The 24,480-nt window shown below is 42.0% G+C and overlaps 1 protein-coding gene and 1 pseudogene across 1 annotated transcript in view; both read left to right on the top strand.

The window, feature by feature from the left end:
* Positions 1–1,275: 1,275 nt before the first annotated feature.
* Stam2 (signal transducing adaptor molecule 2) overlaps positions 1,276–24,480 on the top strand; it is a 46,816-nt gene continuing 23,611 nt past the window's right edge. Inside the window, exons 1-4 of the mRNA XM_028876949.2 lie at positions 1,276–1,440; positions 22,777–22,861; positions 23,680–23,755; positions 23,865–23,963. Of these exons, the coding sequence (XP_028732782.1) occupies positions 1,401–1,440; positions 22,777–22,861; positions 23,680–23,755; positions 23,865–23,963 (300 nt within the window). The 5' untranslated portion in view covers positions 1,276–1,400. The remainder of the gene's footprint in view (positions 1,441–22,776; positions 22,862–23,679; positions 23,756–23,864; positions 23,964–24,480) is intronic.
* Positions 3,757–5,430, top strand: LOC114698370 (annotated as a pseudogene).

The raw sequence follows: 24,480 nt of genomic DNA, 5'->3' as shown, positions 1-24,480 counted from the left end.
AGCCAGGGCTTTTTCTATAAGTATTTATTGATCACCTACCTGCCAGATACTGTTTTTTAGACCCTGGGTTCACAGTAGTGAACAAAATTCGTGGAATTTATATTCTAATGAAAACAGAGATACCTTAGAGAGTGATAAATGATAAATGATATGAACAAAATGTGAAGCAGGGTGGAGAAGTACAGGGCATGTGTTGCAGCAAGGGTGTTTGCACAATTACATTCATTTAAATGCCTAGCTGGATCCTGTGGGAACCCGACTTTATGACTCTTATTAATAACCAAATCATGTTTTTTGCGCTGTGAATGTTTTGAGCAAGTCAAAAGCAAGAGTGTACTTCCTCTCATCTTTGAAGATTACTCAGATCCACTTGCCTCTTGCCCCCCGACCCCCGAGTGCTGGGATTAATGGCATGCGCCTCAACTCCCGGCATAAGAATTTTTAATTATGTTTCTGAGTGTGGTTATGTGGACGTGAGTGTAGATGCCAATCAAGGCCAGAAGAGGGCGTTAGGTTCCCTGGAACTTATGTTACTGGCTGCTTTACCCATTCCTCCCACCCCCTCACCCCCGCTCGTGGATACTAGAACCGAACTTTGCCAGCAAGCGCTCTTAAATTGATGCGCCGTTTCTCCAGCTCCTTCACTCGTCTTTGTATTCCGTGGCCCGAACTTCGTTTTTGTGCAGGAGAGATGAGAAGCAAAGAGTCTCTCCGTGATCGCTTTCCCGAGTGACTATTTCAGCGTGGTTAACCGAAGGATCCAACAAACATCAGCAACCCAGGAGTCAATCGACAGATTCTTAACGCCTCCTATAGGCCAGCGGTCCCGTTTCCATAGCAACCGAGACGCGGAGCGCGCGCGCGGGGCGGGGGCGTCCCAGTGGCTAAGACCTGACCTGGTACTCAGGAAGTACTCGGGTGAGAGAGGAGCCTCTGTCATAGATGGGGGACAAGGGAACCACATCCCGGGGCCGCGCACTCGGCCTGGCCTCCGGGACGCAGCAAGCGGGCTGGCCACGGGCATCTCCAGCTGCGACAACTTCCGGCCTCGGAGCTTCCCCCCGCCCCCGTGGCTCGCCCGGGTCCTCGCTGTGGAAAGGTGACCGTGGCTGCCGCCGGGCCTGAGCAGGCGTCGGGCCAGGGCCTGCCACGTCCTCAGGATGGCGGTGAGGGCACTGCAGGGTGCTAGTGCTCGGCCATGCGTCGTGCGGCGCCGCCGGCGGGGCCGGAGCGGAGCACGGGCAGCAGCGGGGCGCACAGGCGCGCGCGGGGCAGGCGCGGAGGCGGAAGTGAGGGCACGGCCTGCCTGGCCAGCCGTCTAGGAAGCCGCCGCCGGTCGCCCAGCGGGAGCGTTCGGAGCCCCGCCAGACCGTCGCGATTCAGCCTCGGATGCCGGCGCGATGCCGCTGTTCACTGCCAACCCGTTCGAGCAAGACGTGGGTGAGTGCGGTGCCCGGCGCCCGCCGTGCAAGGGAAAGTGGGCGGCGGCCCTGGTGCCAGGGAAGCCAGGCGGAGAGCGAAGGGGCGGCGCCGCTCTCGACGGCGGGGGGCAGCCTCGGCGCGTCGCTGGCCAGGCCACCTCCTACCTGTCGGTGATTGGGGTACCTAGCAGGGCTGTCCCCCAGAGCAGGCGTCGGGAAAAGCCAGTTCGCTGGAGGCTTAAGTTGCTGATACAAACTTCCTGCTTTTTCCAGAGCTGGTTAACACCCTTCGCCTTGGAAGAAGGTGCCGTGGTGGCCACCCTGCTGCTTAGGGCAGTCCAGAACTAGAGTCCAGTCCCAGACATACCAGGTTTAACAATCATCGTTTCCATAGGCACACATTCAAGCTCTGATGATTGCAGTTTCAGTATGTTTTGACTGTTTTGAAATTGCTTCGAGATCCAGTCTCAGAGAATGAAAAGGAAAACTCCCAGAATCTCTACAGTAGCCCAGAACAGCCGATATCTGTTGGAGTCAAACGTTAGTCTGGTAACATAGGTCTTTCAGAATGAGAAAAAAGATGGATGGGGTACAACTTAAGCATAATATTAACAGTAAAAGCAAACTGTCTGGCAACGTTCTTGAAGCAGTGGTTACGAGGCTCCTAGCGACGTAGGATTTAGAAATTTTGAGTCAAACACAATGCTACACATTTTAGCAGTGAGCCACCAGTTCAGTTAGAATTTCTTGGTTAAGAGAAGTCTAGAAAGTGCCTCATTTTGTTTTATAACTCTCTGAGTCATATTCAGGTATATGAGAATCTAATTAGATGGGAAGCATGTTGAAGCTTAGTCGCTGCTTTGGAATAATTAATTGTTCTTTTGTTACATTACCTATGTGAGGCATTGCGCTTTTTAAATTTTATTGAATTAATTTAGTTTTGACACAGTGGGGTCTGTAGATAGCCCATGCTGACTTCAAATTCCCCAAACCTCTGTCTTAGCACCTAGAATCCTGGGATCCGAGTCTGGGCCTCCACCCTGCTTGAGGCTGACCTGTACTTCTTACTGTTACTGTAAAAGCTTTCATTTTGCTCTAATGAAGTGAACCAGAAAATGCAAAGTAGAAAAGGTTATTTTGTTTTTTCTTTTGTTATTTGTGTGTATGGGTGTCTGTCTGCATGTTATGTCGGTCACGTGTGTGCTGTGCCCGAGGAGGCCAGAAGACCCTGTCAGATCACTTGGAGCTGGTGTTACAGAGGGTTGTGAGCCACCGTGTGGGTGGTGGGAAGAGCAGGGGGTGCCTGCCGTTAACCGAGCCCTCTCTCCAGCCCGAGACAGTATTTAAAATATAAAGTCTGTGCACTCTTTCTTCAAGGAAGTATTTCCTGGAAGCCTGTTGTCTTCAAATTGAAGATTTTTCTGGTAACAGTAGCCCTGAGTTGCTCTGCCCAGTTTATTTTTCTAAACTTTTCCCTGAGTGGTTTCTGAAATCCTTGCATCACAGCTTAGTGTAGTTTTCTTTTCTTTTTTTTTTTTTTTTTTTTTGGTTTTCCGAGACAGGGTTTCTCTGTGTAGCTTTGCGCTTTTCCTGGGACTCACTTGTTAGCCCAGACTGGCCTCGAACTCACAGAGATCCGCCTGGCTCTGCCTCCCGAGTGCTGGGATTAAAGGCGTGCGCCACCACCACCGCCGCCGCCACCACCACCACCCAGCCATAGTGTAGTTTTCTTAGGCTCTGATCTTCAGACAGAAACAACCAAAAAAACCCTGAGTAGATTATTTTTCATGGGCTATGGCAACAAGAACTTGAAGTGCGTATTCATTAGTTCTCACATGACTGAATTCACTTTCCAAAATGTCAAGAGTGAAAGAGTGCGTCTGGTGGAGGCCCACCTAGACAGATGAATGCAACTAGAAAAACATGGCATGAAATGCTGAGCAGCTCAAATTGGTCTGAAACCTACATCAGAGGAAAAACACATGCTCTAGTTTTCAGACCTTAAGGACTCTTAGTGCAGAAATGTTAAATACCACAAAGCAAGTCATTATCTGACTTGAGCATTACAGCAATGTTCCTCTACAGTGTCTTGTTTTTTATTATTTATTTATTTATTTATTTATTTATTTATTTATTTATTTATATTTTTCAAACACGGTTTCTGTGTGTGTAGCCCTGGCTGTCCTGGAACTCACTCTGTAGACCAGACTGTCCTCGAACTCACAGACATCTCTCTGCCTCTGTCTTTCAAGTGTTTCAAGAGAAGCAACAGTGTCAGGTAGGCAGTCTGGGGTAAAGGTCACCATTGTCCTTCCCTCCCTCATCTTCCTGACAGCATTTCTTCAGTAGGAAACATGCACCTCTTCATGTACAGTAGGGCACATCCTGGAGAGTTTCCAAGGAGAAAGTAAAGGTGACAACCTGGTGGGGAGATGGAGTGGCTGGTGTTAAAGGGAAAGATGTTGGCATGGAGACCTCTGCCCTCTTGTAGCAATCACCGGAGAGGCAGCTGCCAAAATGAAGTTGTGATTTCTGACCCAAGGAAGAACTGTAAAAGACATTTTGGTTCACCTTCTCACATCCGGAGGAAGGTCATGTTCCTCCTCTTTCTGAAGAGCTGAGACAGAAGTATAATGGTCGATCTGTGCACAGTCAAAGGGGTGATGAAGTTCAAGTTGTGCGAGGACAGTACAAAGGTCAGCAGATGGACAGAGTTGTTCCAGGAGTCCAGGAAGACATATGCTGTCTCCACTGAAGGGTGCAGGGAGAAAAGGCTAATAATGGCGCCGTTGTCCGTGTGGACATCCACCCCAGCAAGATGGTCATCACCAGGCTAAAGCTGGACAAAGACTGCAGAAAAATAAAACAAAAATGAAAATCCTGGAACAGAAAGCCAAGTTTAGCCAAGTAGGAAAGGAAAAGGGTAATACAGGGAAGAAAATACTGAGAAGATGCAGGAGTAGAGGAATTTCATACCCAGCTGACTTTAAAGGCTGCTTAAATAAAGAGGGCGGGTGTGTGCTCTTTGCTGTATTCAGTAGCCAGCTGTTAGTTAGCTTGGGTGCGAGGTCGCTGCTTGGCTGTGTTATGTCCCTACCCCAGTGCTTGTTGGTGTGCTTTTTCTCTTTACTCAGCCAGGCACTTTTTGTCTGATAGTCTGTGCTCTGGGCTGTTTATCATTTATTGCTAAGTGTTTGTGCTATTTAAAAAATTAGCATATTATTGTGTGCTTGGGTGTGCATGTGCCATGGGGAACATGTGGCAGAAGATACTTACTTATTGAATCAGGGTCCCTTGTTTCTGCCTTGCTGTGTTCTAGCTGGCCATTGAGCTTCCAAGTTCCTGGTACAGTTTTCCACAGGAGTGCTGGGCTGTGTACCACTGCATCTGGCTTTATACATGGCGTACAGGGTTTGACCCCTAGTCAGCAGGATGTGAGACAGCTGTTTATCTGCTGAGCCATCTCTCTGGCTCTTATTTTATATTATTCTTGAGATGGGGTCATAATATATGTCTTGGTCTGTTCTGGAACTCTCATGTAGCCTAGGCTGGCCTTGAATTTGAGATCCTACCTTAGCTTTCTAAGTGTCGGGTATTCAGGTATATATTTTCATGCCTGACTATAAGTATTTGTCTTTTCATATGCCATCTCCATCCATTTGTAAAGACATATCTGTGCCCCACAAAGCTGAATTTTAATTTGGTCCAGAAAAATGTCTTCTGAGAAGGCAGGTTGATGTGTGAATGTCCCGAATTTTGCTTTTGTTGTTAAAAGACCTTGACAAAAAGTAATTAGGGCTTTCTATTAGGCAGTTTCACTCCAGCAGAAATTTGTAAGAAACCTCAATGTAAAATTAGAAGCATTCTAGTAATACAAATGGATTTTATACAGTCAAATTTATAATGTTTACTTAATTTAGTCCTTGTACATATATGGCTAATTATAATTTTTGTAATTAAAAAAATTGGTTATGCACAAACATGGCTTTTTTTTTTTTAAATCCATTTTTCCCCCTATACCTTATTTTGCTTGCATGGTTCCAGAAATGCTAGTACTTTCAGATTGTTTGAAAGTTTAATTACTATCTTTGAAGTTTTCTTTAAAATGTGAACTATTTTGAGCATACTGTATAAAACAGCATGAACGCCCATCCCTGCCAGCCAGCCAACTCTGTCAGTTCCTAATACTATGACATGTTTGATCTTTTTAAAAAGAGGACATTAAAGATGCCGTTGAATGTATTCTTAGCAGCTGTCTTTTCCACTCATCTCTCTTCAGTTAAACACTCCAAAACAAAAGTTCTATTTTTTTAAATTAGTTTAAATGTGTATATTACATATAGAAGTACACTACATACATTTTTGTGTGTTTTCTTTTTGGCTTTTCAAGACAGGGTTTCTTTGTGTAAACTATTTTTTATTTATATAGTTGTTTGTTTGTTTGTTTTGAGACAGGGTCTCACTATGTAGCTCTGGCTGTCCTGGAGCTCACTATGTAGACCAGGCTGGCCTTAAACTTATGGAGATCCACCTGCCTCTGCCTCCTGAGTGCTGGAAGTAAAGGTGTGTGCCACCATTGCCCAGCCTAGTAGTGTGCACTCTTAATTTCTGAGCATCTTTCTAGCCCCAAGTAACAAAGACTTTGAATTTAGTTTGACTTACAGTTCCTTTCCTAAAATTATCACAGGTATTAACCAATATTGTCAAACCCTTTTGCTAAAGCAAGCATTGTTCTAGAAACCAGAGACATTTGGTATTGCCTATACATTCTTTCCCCTTAGCCTTTCTTTAATTTGTTTTGTTAGTTTTAATTGTTGTAGATTTATTTATGTGTATGGGTGTTTTGCTTGCATGTATGTATATGTAATGCTTGCTTGCCTGGTGCCTGTGAAGATCAGAAGAGCGCATTGGATCCCCTGAAACTGGAGTTATGGATGGTTGGGAACCACCATGTGGGTGCTGGGAACTGAACTTGGTTCCTCTGCAAGACTAACACATGCTTTTAAATACTGAGCCATCTCTCCAGCCCCCATACTTTGTTGTTTGGAGATAGGATCTTGTTTTGTTGTGCATCCCACATTAGCCTGGAACTGGAGTAGCCTTGAATTTGCAATCCTCCTGTCTCTTACTCCTTCCCAAGTGCTGGGATTACAAGTGTGCGATAGATTCTACACCCTATTCATTCTTTCTGTCTTAAGACTGAGTTCCACAAGGCCAATGGCATCTTTGGCTCCTCCAGGCATTGTAAATACTGCTCATCTTGTAAACTGCCCTTAACATTTTCTTAATGGCTTTGTAACTGCCAGTGCTTGAAGGACAAGCACCTGTTTCCCTATACCATCCAGTGGAAACAGTTCTTTAGTGTGGAGACTTTCAGCTAGTGCTGCTGGCTTCATTTGATTTGCAGTTAAAGGATGTTGAAAATGGGGTGTCTTGTAATGTAGTTCTAGTTGGGACGGGCAGGTGTTGCAGCTCAGAGGCTGTTTACTGGTTGTGACACTTAAGAAGGCGTGGGCCTGGAGTTAGGACCTGGTAGATAGTCACGTCCTGTGTTTGATGCACAGCACTGTCAAACAACATCAAAGGGCTTGAAGGAAGACGCAATGTTGATAAAGGGTTTTGAAGTTCTGCTGCGCTGTCTCCTTAATTTAGTGTCAGTTTTTGACATGTTGTCTCACTGTGTTTTAGCCTAGGCTAGCTTTGAATTCCAGGGCCCAGTGATCTTTCTTTATGGACTTTCTTTCTGGGTGCAGGGACTACAGGTCAGTGTCAAAATGCCCAGCATTCTGGGGAGGGGGAAACAGCAGCATGGTGTGTTTTGAGGCAGGGGCTTACCATATTGCTTAGACTGACCTCAGACTCATTTCCTTCTTGCTTAAGCCTCCCGAGTAGCTGAGATTATAGGCGTGTACCACTGTGCCTGGGATGTTTTATATGATTTCATTGATTTTGAGACTGGGTCCTGCAGTGTAGCCTGGGCTGACTTGAGACTCTGAATTCTCCTGGCTTACCCTCCTGGCTTCTGGGATTTCAGATGGGTGCCACTCCAGCTTCCAGTATAATGTTTAAATGAGTTAGCAAATGTATGCCGTGACACATACTATAGTCCCAGTACTCAGGAAGTTACGGCAGGAAGACTGTTTAAACCCAGGAGTTGAGAGCTAGCCCAGGGCACAGTACAGCAGGATGATGTGTCTGTAGATGAATTTCTAAATGGTCTTAATTAAATGAAAAACACAAAGCCAAATATAGGGGTGAAAGCCTTAGAGAGATCAGGGAAATAGGGAAAGCCACCAGCCAACCTTACCTACCAACTCTGCAGCTTCCAAATGCGAGTTACTTCCTGTCTACTCAGGCTTATATGCCTTTTCTGTTCTGTTCTCTCATTGACTCTCTTAGCCCAGCCATATCCTGCCTGCTAAGTGATAGGATTAAGGGCATGTGCTACCTCTGCCTGACTTCTTTGTTTACTTAAAATGGCTTGCTATTCCCTCTGATCTCCAGGCAAGCTTTATTTATTAAAGCACAAATAAAATATCACCACATTTCAGCACAAATAAAGTATCACCATGGGTCCCCTCCAGAAATCATCCTGAGAAAGGAGACTAGGAACAGTGAGGTGGCTCAGCTGGTAAAGGTGTCTGCCACCAAGCCTGCCGACCTGAGTTCCATCCCTGGAACTCACATGGTAGAAGGAGAGAGCTAGCTAACTCCCTCAAATTGTCTTCTGACAACCACAAACCTACTGTGGCATACATTTGCCCCAACTCCCCAATAAGTATAAACAAATGTGAAAATTGTGAGACCTTTCTCGTTGCCATTATTTCCTTCAAGCTTGATTTCTCTTCCAGGCCTTACCTTCTCCCTCTGGCCATAACCCCATCGTGAGAACTCGTGTGCTCTCTTAGTCAGTCATCTGTATGAAGCACTCACTTAGTAATTTTCATTTGTACATAGAATTTGTAGCAACTCAGAAGTTTACTTGATTCTCATTAAAAGGGATATTTTATTCTATTGTGGAGAAGCTCCTTTTATAGAAAACCTTCATATAGGCGGATGGTGCTGGCGTCTGCCTTTAATCCCAGCACTTGGGACACAGAGGCAGATGGATCTCTGAGTTTGAGGCCAGCCTGATCTATAAACCGAGTTCTAGGACAGCCAGAGCTATTACATAGAAAAACCCGTCTCAAAAAACCAAGGGGAGGGGGAAGAAAACCTTCATGTGTCGTGATTAAGTGTAACCCTTACAATCCGGAGTGTTAGAAATACTAGTAACATTTGAGGACTTGAAGTGGAAGGGGGACGACGATGACGACGACGACGACGACATGGACATCGTTGATGACTATTCGATGATACATGCATGTGTGTGTCCAAGTGTACGCACCGTGTTCAGGTAGAGGCGTCAGGTGTCCTGCACTGTTGCTTATTCCCTTGAGATGGTCTGCCCTGGAGCTGGCTGATGGCCAGCAGGTCCCAGTGATCCTCCTGTCCATCTACCCCCAACACTACAGGTGCACAAGTGGCCACATCCTGCATTTTATGTGGGCACTGGGGACCTGAACCAAGGTCTTCATCTCTTCAGCCCTGACTTTTTTTAAGTTACTATTTTATTAGCTCTGATATATTGCCTAATAGTGAATAAATATTCATATTTAATATAGGAATTGAAGGTCATTGTGACAGAACACAGGGCATAGTCCTTTGCTCCTAAAGTGGCCAGTTACTTAATTTAAGATCATTCATACCAGTTTCATGTCAGAAATTTGTCATTGCCCACTGGTGTGATTTTATTATTTTAGCTGTTCGAGTAGTGTCTCATTGTGGTTTTATTTATCCTTCAAGTTAATTTTTTTTCTTTTTTGTTTTATTTTTTGGGTTTTTTTTTGAGACAGGGTTTTAACTTTAACCAGGGTGGCCTAAACTCCTGGAGATCGATCTGCCTGTATGTCCTAAGTGCTGGGAATAAGGTGTGTGCCACCACCGCCCAGCTAGTTAATTATATTTTTGCTTATTTTGTGTATATGTATGTGCTCACACATGTCTGCACATGCGTTTGGAAGCTAGAGGTTAATGTTAAGTAACCTCAGCTGTCTCTTGACATCTTATTTTTTGAGATGGAATCTCCTCTCACTGTATGTAGAGCACACTGATTAGGCTAAGCTGCCTGGCTAGCAAGTCCTGGGTGTCCTCCCGTCCTCCTCCACAGCAGTGGATTGCAAATGCACACTGAGGCACTTAGCTTTTGTGTGGATGCTGGGGAGTCATTTCCAACTGAACTGTCTCCCCTTCCTCCTTTATTTGGTTTCTTGAGATAGGGTCTCATGTAGTTCAGGCTGGTCTCAAACCTGCTATGTAGTTGAGGCTAGCCTTAAACGCTTTTTTTTTTAATTATTAAGAATTTTTTTTATTCATTTTACATACCAGTCACAGATCCCCCTCTTCCCTCCTCCTGCCCCTCCAGCCTTCCCCAAAGTCCACCCCCATTCCCTCCTACAAGAAGGTAAGGCCTCCCATGGGGAGTCAGCAGAGCCTGGTTACCCTTAAACTCCCTAAGTGCCGGATATAGAAATGAGCCTGTCCTCACCTGAGAGTATTACAGAGGGCATTTTGGCAGAATTGGCCCAAATGTCAGTGTATTTTCAGGAATATGAGATTTGCCTCTGGATGCCTTTTTATTTTTGCTCCTTTGGTAAGTGATTTAAAGTAATAAAAGGCAAGAAAATGATTTTGATTTCCCTTGCTTTTTTTCCTATTTGCCAAACTCCTTAGTCCCCATGGGAAAAAATGTGGGTGGTCACTGGATGTGGTGGAAGATGCCTTTAATAAGCCAGGACTCAGGTAACAGAGGCAGGTGGAGCTCTTGAATTTAAGACTGGCCTCATCTATATAGTGAGTTTCAGGTCAGCCAGGGTTGTGTAATGAGAACTTGTCTAAAAAGAAAAAAGAAAGGTGGTGACATGTTAAAAAAAATGAAGCAGCAGCCAAGCAATCAAGACCTGAGGATTGTGCATTACACTTACGCACGTGCTCATCTGTGCCTGAGCACAAGAACAGCAGCCAGAAGTCAATCTGGTGTCCTCCTCGGTCATTCTCCGCCTGGAGTTTTGAGGCAGAGTTTCCTACTGAATGTGGAGCTCATGGGTTAGTCTATACTGCCTGGACAGCAAGCCTCAGCCCTATTATGTGGATGATACTAGATATCTGAATTTAGGTGTGTGCGTGCGTGTGACACATTACCCACTGATCCATCTCCTGCCCAGTGTCAAGAATACTGTGTTTCAATGTGAGGAGTTAGTAGAGTTAATCATGATATTTTACTCAAGTCTGTGTTTGTAGGCTTTGTCCTATACAACATTTTAAGGATGTTTATATGTAGAAAAATTGAAAACTAACTTGGAAAGAACGTATTTGCCAATTTTGAACTAAAATTGTATGTATTCAGAAGTCAGTTTAGTATTAGTGCTTCAGAGTCAAGTGTGGTGGTGCACACATTCAGTCCTAGCATTTGGGAGGCAGAGGCAGGGAGGACTTCCACACAGCAAGTACCTGGACAGCCAGGGTCACATCGAGAGCCTGTCTTGAACAAACCCTGGAGCCTCACCCTTGTAGTACATATGCCAGGCCACGCCCCAGGCAGAAATGTCTCACCACTTTCCAGCTGTATAACCCATTCCACTTGCTCCTCTGTGTCTCATTTTCTCCATCTATAAAGTAGAGATGCTTTTGTGCTGAGGAATGAATGATTTAACATATCCAAAATGCTAAGAAGCCATTACTGAATTATTATCACTTGCTGTTCGGTACTTGGCTATAAGTACCCTTTTATTTTTGGATTTGTGCGCAGTGCAGTTTTGTTTTTAATTGAGTTTTTTAAAAAGGCTATTTTAATTGTATGGGTGTGTGAGTGCATGCAGCATGTATATTCCAGGTGAGTGTATGCTTACAGAGGCCAGAACTCTCTGAATCCCAGGAGCTGTAGTGTGCCATTGTGAGTCAACTACAGGGGTTCTGGGAAACAAACCTGGGTCCTTTGGAAGAGCAGCGAGTGCTCTTAGCCACTGTATTTTAGCTCTCCAGCCCCTAAATTTAACTATGTAAGCATTGTGTGGTTTAGGGGTGGGGATGGAACTCAGATTGGTAGAGTGATTTTTTTTTTTCCCCTGGCATGTACAGAGCCTTGGGTTCGATCCTTAATACTGCATAGGTTAAACATAATGACACCTGCCTGTCAACTCAGCATGTGAGGAGGTAGAAGCAGAGAAGGTCATCCTCAGTTACCTTATAAGAAAAGAAGAGAAAGGATTATATGGTCTGAATACTAATAACCCAAATAATTATGATAACACAAGCACACACTATTTATTCATAAATCACAAAGATACATTTTTCTTATATTTCAAATAATTATAGTGAACTGTTTCCAAAGAAAGGACACATATTTTTAGTGGAAGTCATCAGCTGCAGCCTTCTCACCTGCTTATCAGTTTCTGCTTTTGAAACAGTTTATTTGCACTTTCTTTTTTCTTAAAAATTTTAAGATTAATAGTTATTGATTCTATTTTATTAACACATAAAAAGCTTTTGTTTTCCTCTAAGATTGCAGTAGTTGAATGTACCCTTAAATTTATAATCTCCAATGTAACAACATTGGAAGGTGGGACCTTGGGGAAGTGTTTCTCTCATTAGGACTCCACTGCCTGAAAGAATTAATGCTAGTTTTTATTTTAAAAAAAAAAAAAAAAAAAAAAAAAAAAGCCTTGGGGTTGGAGAAATGGTTCACCTATTAAGAAAACTTACTGCTTTTCCTGAGGACTCAGGTTCAATTTCCAGCATTGACTTGGTAGCTCACAGCTGCTCTGCTCCAGTTCCAGTTCCAGAGGATCCATTGCCTTCTGCTGACCTCTATGAACACCAGATGTGCAGGTGGTTGTACATACATGTATGGAGGCAAAGTGCTTATACATATAAAAATATATCTTAAGGATAATTTCAGAGGCCTGTGGCCTGGCACTGTGGCTCAGTAGGTGAAGGTGCTTGCTTATTGACCTGAGTTTGATCCCTGGAACTGATATAAAAGTGGATGGAGAAAACCAGTTCCTCAGAGTTGACCTCTGACCTCCATGTATGCACTGTCATTCGGGCACCTACATATATACATCATGTACACACATAATAAAAAAATAAATTCTGCAAAGGCTCCTTGCTTGTGGGCCTACCAGCCTGGAGTATGCAGCAGAGCAGCAGGAACAAGAGAGACCTATTCAGTAGAGTGGGATTCCAGCACTGACTGAAAGCTGCCACATGGATGCCACCTCCAGTCCCTTGTCTGTCTGTCTGCCTCTCTGCCTGCCTGTCTGCCTACCTACCTACGTACCTATCTACCTATCTATATCTCACATACACACAGATAAAGACATAAGTAAATATTTTCAAAGACATTAGAAGGTTGTATGGGAATAGATTTGCTTTTTTGGATTCCCACCTTCTGCCATACAAAGAAGTAACAAGATGTTTTCCACAAGCTAGCACCTTTGGCTTGGATTTCCCAGCCTCCAGGAATGTTAGATATATTTTTGTTTTGTTTTGTTTTTTGAGACAGGGTTTCTCTGTGTAGCTTTGGAGCCTGTCCTGGGACTCTCTGTGGCAAGTTTCTATTTTTTTTTATAAATTAATCTAATCTCACTTATTGTGTATAGTAACAAAAAATGGGTAACATTACTTTGATCAGGTCCAAAGATATTGATAAATATTTCTTTTTTTGTTCAGTTTGATGTTTTGAGACAGTCTTACCATGTGTGGGCATTTGAGTAAAAATGGCCTCCATAGACTCACATATTTGAATGCTTAGTTATCAGGAAGTGGCACTATTTGAGAAGGATTAGATGGATTTGGAGGTGTGAGCTTGTTGGAAGAAGGGTGTCCCTGGGGATGGGCTTTGTGGTTTCAAAAGTCCATGCCAGCAACCCCCCTCCTCTGTCTGTGGATCAAGGTGTAGCTCTCAGCTACTGTTCCCGTGCCTGCCTGCCTGCCGCCCTTCTTCCTGCAGTGGTGATGGTGACTAACCTGAACTGTAAGGAAGCCCCCAGTGAAGTGCTTTCTCCTATAAGCATTGCCTTGGTCATGGTGTCTCTTCACAGCAATGACCAAGAAGAAGTTGGTACAGGGACTGGGGTGTTGCTGTGATAGGCCTGACTGTGCTGCTTGTTGGCTGAGTGTGGACTTTGGGACTTTGGACTAGAAAAGAGGTTGAATGCTCCGAGTGGGTTAAATACACCATACTAGCAGGAGCTTGGAAGACAGTGGTGCTGAGAGCAATGTAAATTTTGACAGACCAGTGTAAGATGAATTGCGAAATGGTCTTATTAATAAAAAACCCAGAGCCAGATATTGGGGTGAAAACGGAGAGACCAGAGAGCAGAAGGAGGCCAGCCACCTTCTTACCGCTAGAAATCCTCAGCCAGAGAGCTACTTCCTGTACACTCACGCCTATAAACCTTTCTGTGATCTGATGTCTTACTTCCTTCTTCGGCCCAGCTACATCACTTCCTCTTTCTGCCCAGCTCTGTCACTTCCTGTCTGTCTGTACAGACCTCCAGACCTCTATGGTTGACTAGTGCTGGGATTAAAGGTGTGTGCCACCATGCCTGACTCTGTTCCCAGTGTGGCCTTTAACTCACAGAGATCTGGAAGGATCTCTGCCTCCCAGTGTTAGAATTAAAGGTATGTGCTACCACTGCCTGGCCTCTATGTTTAATATAGTGGCTGGCTTTTTCCTCTGATACTCAGGCAAGCTTTATTTATTAGAGCACGAATAAAATATCACCACAGACCAGACCAGTTTCAGAGGGGAAGGATATAAGGAAATGGCCTACAGACCATTCTTGTGATACTTTGATAAATGTGGCTGCTTTTTGCCCTGTCCAAAAAAATCTGGCTGAGGCTAAATTGAAGATTTCAAACCAGCCTAGTATTGATTTTTGTCACGTGGTTATTGGTAATCACTCTTATGCAGATCTATAATGAAAAAGAGCCAGCTGGATAAATAGAAAAGCAAAATGCAAAATAGAGAAAAGGAGCACCAGGAAGTGTAATGGAACTAAGTCCAGTACTCAAGGAGAAAGCCAGATACTGAATGGAATGAAGGGAGTGGTGACCTCACCCCTTTGCAAACACCTTTTGTAAGTGGGCATGATCCCACCCAGCTAAGCTTCCAACTTGTGAAAAGGAAGTAAAGAAAAGCTTAACCAATGAAGGAAACCACCAACAGCAGAAAGCTGATGCAGATGTAATTGAAAGAGGGGTCCAAGTTCCAGCCCCAACAAGCAGGAGAACTTGTCAGTGACCAAGATCCAATGTAACTCAGGCTGGCTTGGAACTTACAACAGTCTGATCAATGCTTGCCTCCTCATCAAGAGTGCTGGGATTAAAGGTGTGTATCACCATGCCTGGCTTTGATATGTAGTATTTTAATCATAATAAGATTTATGTTGCTTTCTGTAATGGTCTTTTATCTATATATCTTTGTCTTACCGATGTGATTGGAGGTTGTAAGGTATTTTGTGTTTTGGCTGTGGTTTCAGCTCGGTTGGTGAAAGACTTGAGTAGCATGCACAAAGCTCTAGGTTCAATGTCCAGCTCTGCACAAACTGTGTGGTGGTGAACAGCTGTAATCCTACCACCTGGGAAGTGGAGGCAGGAGGATTGAAGTTGACGGTCATCCTTGGCTATATTGCAGGTTTGAGGCCAACCTAGGCTATTTGAGATCCTCTCTCTCTCTTTTAATTTTAATGCATTAAGAGAACTAACTATATATACTGTAGATTGTTTCCAATTTTAATAGTTCATACTTAATGAAAGATTTAAACTATGAATACAGGCAGTCCTTACTATCAGGTCTAATACATTTGTATCTAATTATAATGATTTAGTTCAGCAGTAACAGTACCCTAACATTAAGCCTTGTGCTACCCTGGGCATAGAATTTAGGAGAACTTGCCAGGATTTTAAACTGCAGAGCTATTAGCTAATAGAATGTAAGGGTTTGTTGTTGTTGTTTGTTTGTTTTGTTTGTTTGTTTTTGTTTTTAAGACAGTCTCATTTTGTAACCCTGGCTGGCCTGAACTCACTATGTAGACCAGGCTGTCCTTGAACTCATGCATCTACCTGCCTCTGCCTGTAGTGTTTTAAAATGTTTATGTCAGTTTGTCCCATGGTAAGCTTAAAATCTAACACCTTTGAGGTTCTGATTACCTGCTTGTTTTAAAAATATTATAACTTCCATGTTGTTTGAATCTTAGATGGTCTTTTAATAAAAAAACCCAGAGCCAGATATCAGGGTGAAAGCTTAAAGATCAGAGAAGCAGAGCAGGGCACAGCTAACCTCACCTCACCAACTCCATGAATCCTCAGACTCTTGAGTCCTCACCCGAAAGGGTCTCAGCTGAACTGCCTTAGTTCCTGTTTCCTCACGCCTTATATACCTTTCTTGGCCCAGCATGTCACTTCCTGGGATTAAAGATGTGTGTGCTTCCCAGTACTGGGATTAAAGGTGTGTGCTACCACTGCCTGGCTCTGTTTCCAGTGTGGCCTTGAACTCACAGAGATCCAGATGAATCTCTGCCTCCTGTGTGATGGGATTAAGGGTGTGTGTCACCACTGCCTGACCTCTATGTGTAATCTAGTGGCTGGCTCTGTCCTCTGATCCTTATACAAGTTTATTAGGGTTCACATATATCACCATACTCCCGTCCATATTTCTTAACCCTGTGTTTGCATTCTTAAATCTGCTTTTTAAGTCTGAGGGGGTTTTGTTGTTGTTGTTGTTTGGGTTTTTTGTTTGTTTGTTTGTTTTCGTGCTGGCAGTTGAAGTCGGCCTCACGTGTGTCATGCATGCTTTACTACTGACCTATAGTCCTAGCCCTTACCGAGCTTTTCAGCTGATATACTTTACTTTTTAGTTAAGAAATTTCATTTTGATAGTTTCTGGCTTCTGCCAAACACTTGCTATCTACTCTTTTATTAACAACAATCTTTGCTTCAGTTCTTAGAAATGTATATAATAACTCCTTCTTTGGGTTATGCTGGCATCTTTTATTCACTTCCGTTGTATCTGTGAAGTAATCTTAATGGATCTGCTACCTTTTTATATGATGCTAACCATTGTGTTTGTTCTTAGTTCTGTCAGGTAGTTATATCTTCAAAGTCTTGTTAGCTTGATCCTAATTTTGATTTTGAAATTTAAATTCTAAAGGATTCTTTTAAGATGTGGCCTTTTGGAGCTTCCAGCTGAATGAATGACGTGTTCTGTTCACTTTTTGTTAATCTGTGTAAGCTACCACAACAAAATGCCATAGTCTGGGTGACTTACACAACCAAAATTATTTTCTCAGTTCTGTAGACTACAAGTCCAAGATCAAAGGCCAATAGAGTTGGTGTCTGGTGAGAGCTATCCTTGGGTTTCAGACATCGGTTTTCTAGTTCTGCAGGGACTCTTCTAAAAGGATGCTAACTTTGCAGCATCAGGGCTCCATCCATGTGACTTCATTTAACTTGCTTAGTGGCCCCAACTCCAAATCCTGCTGTACTGGATTTAGGGCTTTAACATAACAAATGATGGGGTGAGACAAGCATTCAGCTTTAAAGGCAGGACAACTCCCAGCACCGTATAAGGTTCACTAGATCCCTACTGAATTTCATGGAGCTTCACCTTCCTGAGGACCTGTGCTCAGAAGTCTTTTCTTTCAGTTCCTTGTTTCTTGAGTTCTCCACTTGGACTGTCTTGGTTTAGCATGTCCATGCAGAAAGTTGGGACCATCATAAGGCTTGCTCCACATTTCTCATCCTTGAAAGTCCTCAGAACTGCACAGCCTATTACTCATTTCCCACAATGCTTTTCCCATACATCTTATCTTACTTTATAGCTGTTTTTGGTAGAGTATCAATTGATACTGGATCCTCTGTCCTACTTGGAAGCAGAAAACCAGTCACGAGTTCTTATTTGTAAACAGTAGGAGGAGCTTTAACGATTGCTTAGTGAAGCTCTTGTTTCATACATTTCATTTCTGTTACTGACATAGCCTGTTGTATTAAAAGTTTTATGGGAGACTTGGATGCTTTTCCAAGCCATGCTGTGAACATAATGAACTGTGTGGAGGAGACTTTGTTCCTTGTGGGTATTGAAGGAGTGATTCTTAGGATATTGTTAGATTCTCTGCACTTTCACAGTGTATTTGAGGTTCTCCGTATACAGTAATCAAAGCTTGGTGATGAAGTGTTATGACTTACACCCACCAGACTCTGGTAGTTTAGCGTTTAGTCCCCAGGCAGGCTCTTTGCACTCTCTCCCCTCTATGCATATGGGATAATGTAAGATGCAGCTCTAGCCCTGGGCAGAGTGACATGCTGTAAAAGAAAGGCTTCTTAATTATAATATTTAAAATTTCCCAGGAGTTTAAAATATCCCTAAGTACATAATTTAACTGTTACTTAGTTCACTTGAAAAATGAAGTCCATTTTGGCAGGCCATTATAAAGTCTTCACATTTTATACATTTTTAAAAGAATAATTGTGAGTCCTATATTTATATAGCATAAACTAGGCTTGATGGAATATTCAAATCAGAATACTTCCATTTTCTATGGGATTCAAATCAAGTAAACAGTATTTTCTTTCTATATTTTTGTGTTTCTGGTAGGCTTTTGGGGTATCAGAATAGGCTCTGTACCTGTTTGTAGCATATGGCCAAAAATGAAAAAATAATCATGAAAAGTTGTGTTCTAGAAGAACTAATTAGATGGCCCAAGATTAGGCCTGATAGATTGAGCAGTGGACGTGTGTTTTATGTATAGGGATAGTCAACAGTGTTGGTAATGATAATGCTAACTTCTCAGATAAGTGAGAAAGGACCGATTTGTTTGTTGTTGTTTGTTTTTTGAGACAGGGTTTCTCTGTGTAACCCTGGCTGTGAACAGGCTGGTCTTGAACTCCTCCTGCTTCTGCCTCCCAAGTGCTAGGATTAAAGGTGTGCACCACCATACCTGGCCCTGAGACAGGACAGATTCTTAAATCTTGCTGCTTAACAAATTTTGTGAAAACATTTTTCTATTTCTGACTTAGACTATATACTAAACAAGGTTCAGATGTATATATGACAAATATACATGTAAGAAAGAAAGAAATAGTATACACACACAAAAGAGAATATGGCTGAATATTTAATTTTCAAATACTTCAAACTGTCTGGCATATTATAACAAGTAAAACTCACAGGCAGAGGAAGAATAAGCACAAAGCCATCGTGATACGTGTGATCTAGTCTTCAGACCCTGAGGCTAACACTGCATATATGAGAAGTCCTTTGCAGTCCCCTGAGGTCCTGCTTTCTTCACTTTCTCGAGAACTCCATGAGTTCACAAAGGTGGTCATTCTTGAGTAAGCAAACAGACCTGGAGCCCCAGGTACCCCAGTAATCTGCTTGTTGTCTTTGGTTGCCACCAGATATTGTTCTTGAAGCTCCATTAAGTGCTGTTTATTCAGCAGTAAAACTCAGAGTAATCTAAGCTTTCACTAGGGCCCCGTAGGGCGGTACCGTTGAAGCTCTTTGACTTTATGGCTGGCCTGTAGCCCTGTAACACAATGTAGCCATTGCACTAGCATCAAAGGATGTAGAAGAACATCCCCATACCATTTGTTCATTCATGGAATGACATTGATATCTACTGCAGGTCTTAAGTACTCTTGAATGTGCTAGAAATAACAACAGTGAACAAAAAAATCCTGCCTTAGTAGAGGGAGGTGAGGGAAGAGGAAGGAGAAGAAACAGACAGTAAATAAGGTTTATTCTCTGAAGCAGCTATAGAATGGCCTATGTATGAAGCCCTACCTGTCTTTTTGAGATAGAATTTCACTGTGTATCTCAGGCTGACCATGAGCCCCCTGCCTCAGCCTCCAGAGTGCTTTTCGGCGCTGCTGGGGCTCAGACCTGGGGGCTTGCACATGGTCGGCAGGTGCTCCGCTGCTGAGCTGTGTCAGCAGCCCTTGCTGTGGCCTTTTGAAGCAGGCAGCTCACACGGGAACCCCTGAGGACTCCAGACTTCCTGCCCGAGAGCTGAGGTCACAGGGCTGCATCACCACACATGTCACAGGGTCGTTTAAAGAAAGTTCCAGCAGTTGGTTAACTGAGGTGAACTGGATTCAATGTCGTTTTCGTTTCCACTTGCAAAGTACAGCTGCCCTCTAAGCTCAGAGATTTTGTCTTTTAGAAATTATTCCTTGCTGTAAAAAAATGTACTGTAGAGTCCCTGCTGTCCTTCTGCTTACTACTGTATCACCTGGGATGAATGTGTGTATTGCTGTTTTTGAATTATTTATTAAAGAAGGCCAGTAAAATCAGTCTTTCTCATTTTGGCTACTAAGGATGGAGTTGAGGGCCTCAAGCATGTTAGACAAGAACTCCACAACTCTGTTCTGCGCCGTCACCCATAAAATGTTCTAAATTGTGACTTTTTGTATGCTAGTTGCTAGCAGGAAAAGGTTGTGTGCTTCCCTTCATAGTGAAATTCTACTAAAATTTTATACAGGCGGGATGTGGTGGTTCCTGTTATAATCACAGCACTGGGGAGGCTTTTGTAGGAAGATGATTAGTTTGAAGTCAGACTGGACTTCATAGTGAGGTAGTCTCAGAAAAAAAAATGAATGTAGTAAAGTGCTGTGACTCAATCATTATTTTCTGAAGATGTCCTTAAACAGTTGGGTATTTTAACTTTATTTCGATCATGAAATAGTTCAGATTACATACAGGACTTTGAGAATAAAACCCCTGGGTACATACACGTTGTACAGTTAGGAAGCAGAGGCGCCGTGGCTGCTTGGGCTGTTGGACCTCTAGTTTAGTGTTTGCCATTCTTAGGCATGTTTTGCACTTCACTGTCTGTATTATATCCCGAAAGAGTATAACAGTGTTTTAGTTTTTGTTTTTGCCATTTGTTTATTTATTTGCTGTTTAAAAACTTTAGGTTAAAAAAAGTAGTATATTCAGCATTTGGGAGACTGAGGCAGGACAGTTGTGATTTTGAGACCACGTAGGACATTATAGTGAGTTTGAGATCAGCCTGGCCTATGTAATGAGAGCTGTCTCAAAAATGGAAAAGGAAAAAACCCTCATGTATTAATAATAATGGAAATATAAAATATTATATCTACTTTGAAAAACTTTAAAAATCAGAGTTGCCATATGAACCAGAGGTTTTGTTGGCTGTATGCCAGAGAGGAATGAAAACCTATATCCACATAAAAACTCATACACGAATGTTGATAGCAGAAATTCGTCATTTCTATTAACGAAAAAAACAAATTCAATGAACTGATGAGAAGATGAATAAAATGGGTATATTCATACAATAGAAGTTACTCAGCTGTATAAGGAAACAAAATACAGATACATGCTGTGACATGGATGAACTTGAAAGCATCATACTAAACAGCAAGCAAGTTACCAAAATTATATCTTACAAGTTTACTTGTGTGTAAAGACCAATGAGGTAGATATGTAGAGGCAAGAATGTGACATAGGAAGAGAATGGACATGACTAGCTGTGGAATACAGATTTCTTCTGTTTTTTGTTTGTTGTTTTTCAAACACTTAATATTGTTTTATTTTATGTGTATGAGTATTTTACCTGCTGTGTCTGTACACTACTTATGTGTCTGGTGCCCATGGAGGCCAGAAAAGGGCAGTGGATTCTCTGGAACTGAAGTTACAAACAGCTGGGAGCTGCCATGTGGGTGCTGGGAATTGGACCTGGATCTTCTGGAAGAGAATCCAGTACTTTTAACTGCTGAGCCATTTCTCCAGCCCCCGAGTACAGATTTCTTTTGGGAAAATGATGTGCTTTAAAATTAGTGGTGATAGCCGGGCGGTGGTTGTGCACACCTTTAATCCCAGCACTAGGGAGGCAGAGCCAGGTGAATCTCTGTGAGTTCGAGGCCAGCCTGGTCTACAGAGTGAGATCCAGGACAGGCACTAAAACTACACAGAGAAACCCTGTCTTGAACCCCCGCCTCCAAAAAAAAAAAATTAGTGGTGAAAGTTATATAAACATATAATTATACTAATATTGATTGTTAAATTCATGCACTGTATTAATATTGATTAAGTGCGTAAACTGTATTAGAATGTGAATTTCATTTCCATAAAGATATTTTAACAACTTTATGCAAATATTGTTAGTCCTTTAATTCTTAGCTTCTTTTTGACTTATCATTTTAGGTCCAAACAAAGTATTATGTCAAGAAACTCAGACATTTTTGTACCTTAATTTTGTATGTATTGTTTTCATATTCTCTACTCTGTAAGTTTCCTATATTTAGTATTTATCTCATCAATTTCCCTCTTTGCTATTGAGAATAATACTTAATTGAACAGTTTAATGCATCAAGATGGTTCAGTGAGTAAAGACTTGCATCCAAGCCTGACAACCTGAGTTCAATCCTTGGAACCCATGGTGGGAGATAATGACTCCCACCTCACACATGAGCAGTGGCATAATGCTTGTACACGCATGCATGAGCGCACACATGCACACGTATGCATACACTCTGATAAATAAATGTAAAATGAAAAGGAAGGTAATGCATATTACTTGTATGATGATATATTTTAAAAACTGTGTTCCAAATTAGGGATTGTTTGGATAATTAATTTTGAAGACATTTTACTGGTATACCTGAGAACATTTAGTTAATTTTGGTTCATGTCATTATAGGATACAGTTTAAAACTGAAGTTAAGTTGGCCCTGGTAGTTCATGTCTATAATCCCAGCTCTTGGCAGGGTGAGGCTTTAAAAATTTTTTTTTTTACTTAAAAAGTTTTTTTGCTTAGATTTATTTTTATTTTTATTTTATTTTATTTTATTTTATGTATATGAGTGTTTTGCTTGTATGTATGTCTGTGTATTGTGTGCATGCTGGGACTGGAGGATGCATCTATAGATGGTTGTGAACATCATGTGGATGCTAGATTGAACCCAGTTCCTATGCAAGAACAGTAAGTGCCCTTAATCACCAACCCATCTCTCCAGACCAGCAGGATGAGGGCTTATGCAGATTCCAGGCCAGCCTGGGTTACAGTGAGAGACCTGGACTTAAAAACAAAAACAAAACAAACAAAAACCCAAACCTTAAAAGTACAGATAAATAAAACTGAACTTAGAAGGGTACTCATTTCTGAAATTCATCTCTAGTTTTCTATCTCTGACTAGAAAAAAGTAGCTTCTTAACTGTTGGCCTTCATTGGTACCTTAATGTTTTTTAAAGGTATGTTCTAATTTTTATATATGTTAATATGTCTTACAGAAAAAGCCACGAATGAATACAACACTACAGAAGACTGGAGTCTGATTATGGACATCTGTGATAGGGTTGGAAGCACTCCCAATGGGTAAGATGCTCATGGGTAAGGACCTTGGTTAGCTTGTGTCTTCACAATGTAAATTTGAAAGGATGCTGACATGATAGTTTTAATGGAAGTATTTATTTAAATTTGTTGTGTAATTACCTACTTAACTAGCTGTTTGGTTTGGGGAGATAGAAGGAAAGAGATTAGTGGGCTAGGATTTGTCTTGAGAAACAAAGGCAGTGTTTGACTGAAAACCTGATCTATATTTACATAGATAAGTAAAGGCTTTCAGAGCAGGGATGAATGCTAACCATGAATCCATTGGCTATTGGAGGAATTTCCCTGTGAGGTAGACTTTTATGAGAGCCTTCCTAAATACAATATGTAATATAATGAAAAGATTGAACTTGTATAAAAAAGAATGCTTTGGTATAGAACCCAGCTGTTAAGCTGCTCTATCTTTCTCTAGCAGAGGGTGATTGTGCAACGTACTAGCATCCTGTCTTCATAGCACATTCCCATGTGTCAGTGAGCCTTTTAAGGTGATGTATCATGCTAACTCTTTTCAGGATGAGAATTTGCTGATGGAAAGCTCAGTCTGTCTGGAGAAAAAGCATTTGTATAGTATAGTTCTCTATGCTGACTAGCTTTGTGGTGAAGTGGTTTTTCTCTTATTATTGGAATACGAAGTTTTATAACATTTGTGAACCACAGTGTGCAAAACCACGTAGACTTACTTACAAAGATGTTTGTAGAATTTTATTTTTAAGGCTGTTAGTTAGTAAATACCTTGTAATTTAAACATTTGAATTGAAACTCTCAAAAAATTCTTAACTTTCTCCATACTTTTGTTGTTTTAGAGCAAAAGATTGCCTAAAAGCCATAATGAAACGGGTAAACCATAAGGTCCCTCATGTTGCTCTTCAGGCATTAACTGTGAGTAAATGTCATGTCAGTTGACCCTATCTCTAAAAGTGCATTCATGTCAGTGACTTAAGTCATAACATTTTGTTGTTTGTATATTCGTTTTTATTTTAATTAATAGCTTCTTGGGGCTTGCGTGGCAAACTGTGGAAAGATATTTCATTTAGAAGTGTGTTCCCGTGATTTTGCAACGGAAGTACGGGCTCTGATAAAAAATAAGGTAGGTTTTAAGCCAAAAAGAAGTTTTAAGTCATTGCACAATAAATTTACTCCGCATTGTTTTAATTATGTATAATCAAGTTGCCTTACTGATGAGACCACTTTTAAATAAGTTAGAACTTCTTGTCCTTAATTTTTGATAGTCATAGCATCCAGGCTGTTTATATATATATATGTTATTGGTACAGGCTCATCTTGGCTGAGGCCTGATCACTTCTTTGACCATTCTGTGTAGACCGCTTTGTTTATTTTTAACCACTCTTGAAGCTTAGATTTGTCAAGGTCACACAGCTAGAAAGGGGCATAGTTGAGATTCGAATCTGGGTGTCTGTGACTCTTGACTCCAGACTTCAGCACCGTCCTGTACCGCCTTCCACTAGAGTTGGTGAAGAGAGGGGGCCTTCACAGGAGAGCTCTCTTTGAAACTTGGAAGCACCGTTCTCATGCTGCTCCTCCAGTTGATGCAGAAATCCTAATCTCATAGTGAGAATATGAAGAGAACAGCAAATGGCCTTCGG

This window comes from Peromyscus leucopus, chromosome 4 (assembly GCF_004664715.2).
Source record: "Peromyscus leucopus breed LL Stock chromosome 4, UCI_PerLeu_2.1, whole genome shotgun sequence".
Lineage (NCBI taxonomy): Eukaryota > Metazoa > Chordata > Mammalia > Rodentia > Cricetidae > Peromyscus > Peromyscus leucopus.
This window is presented reverse-complemented; position numbering and strand designations above follow the sequence as displayed.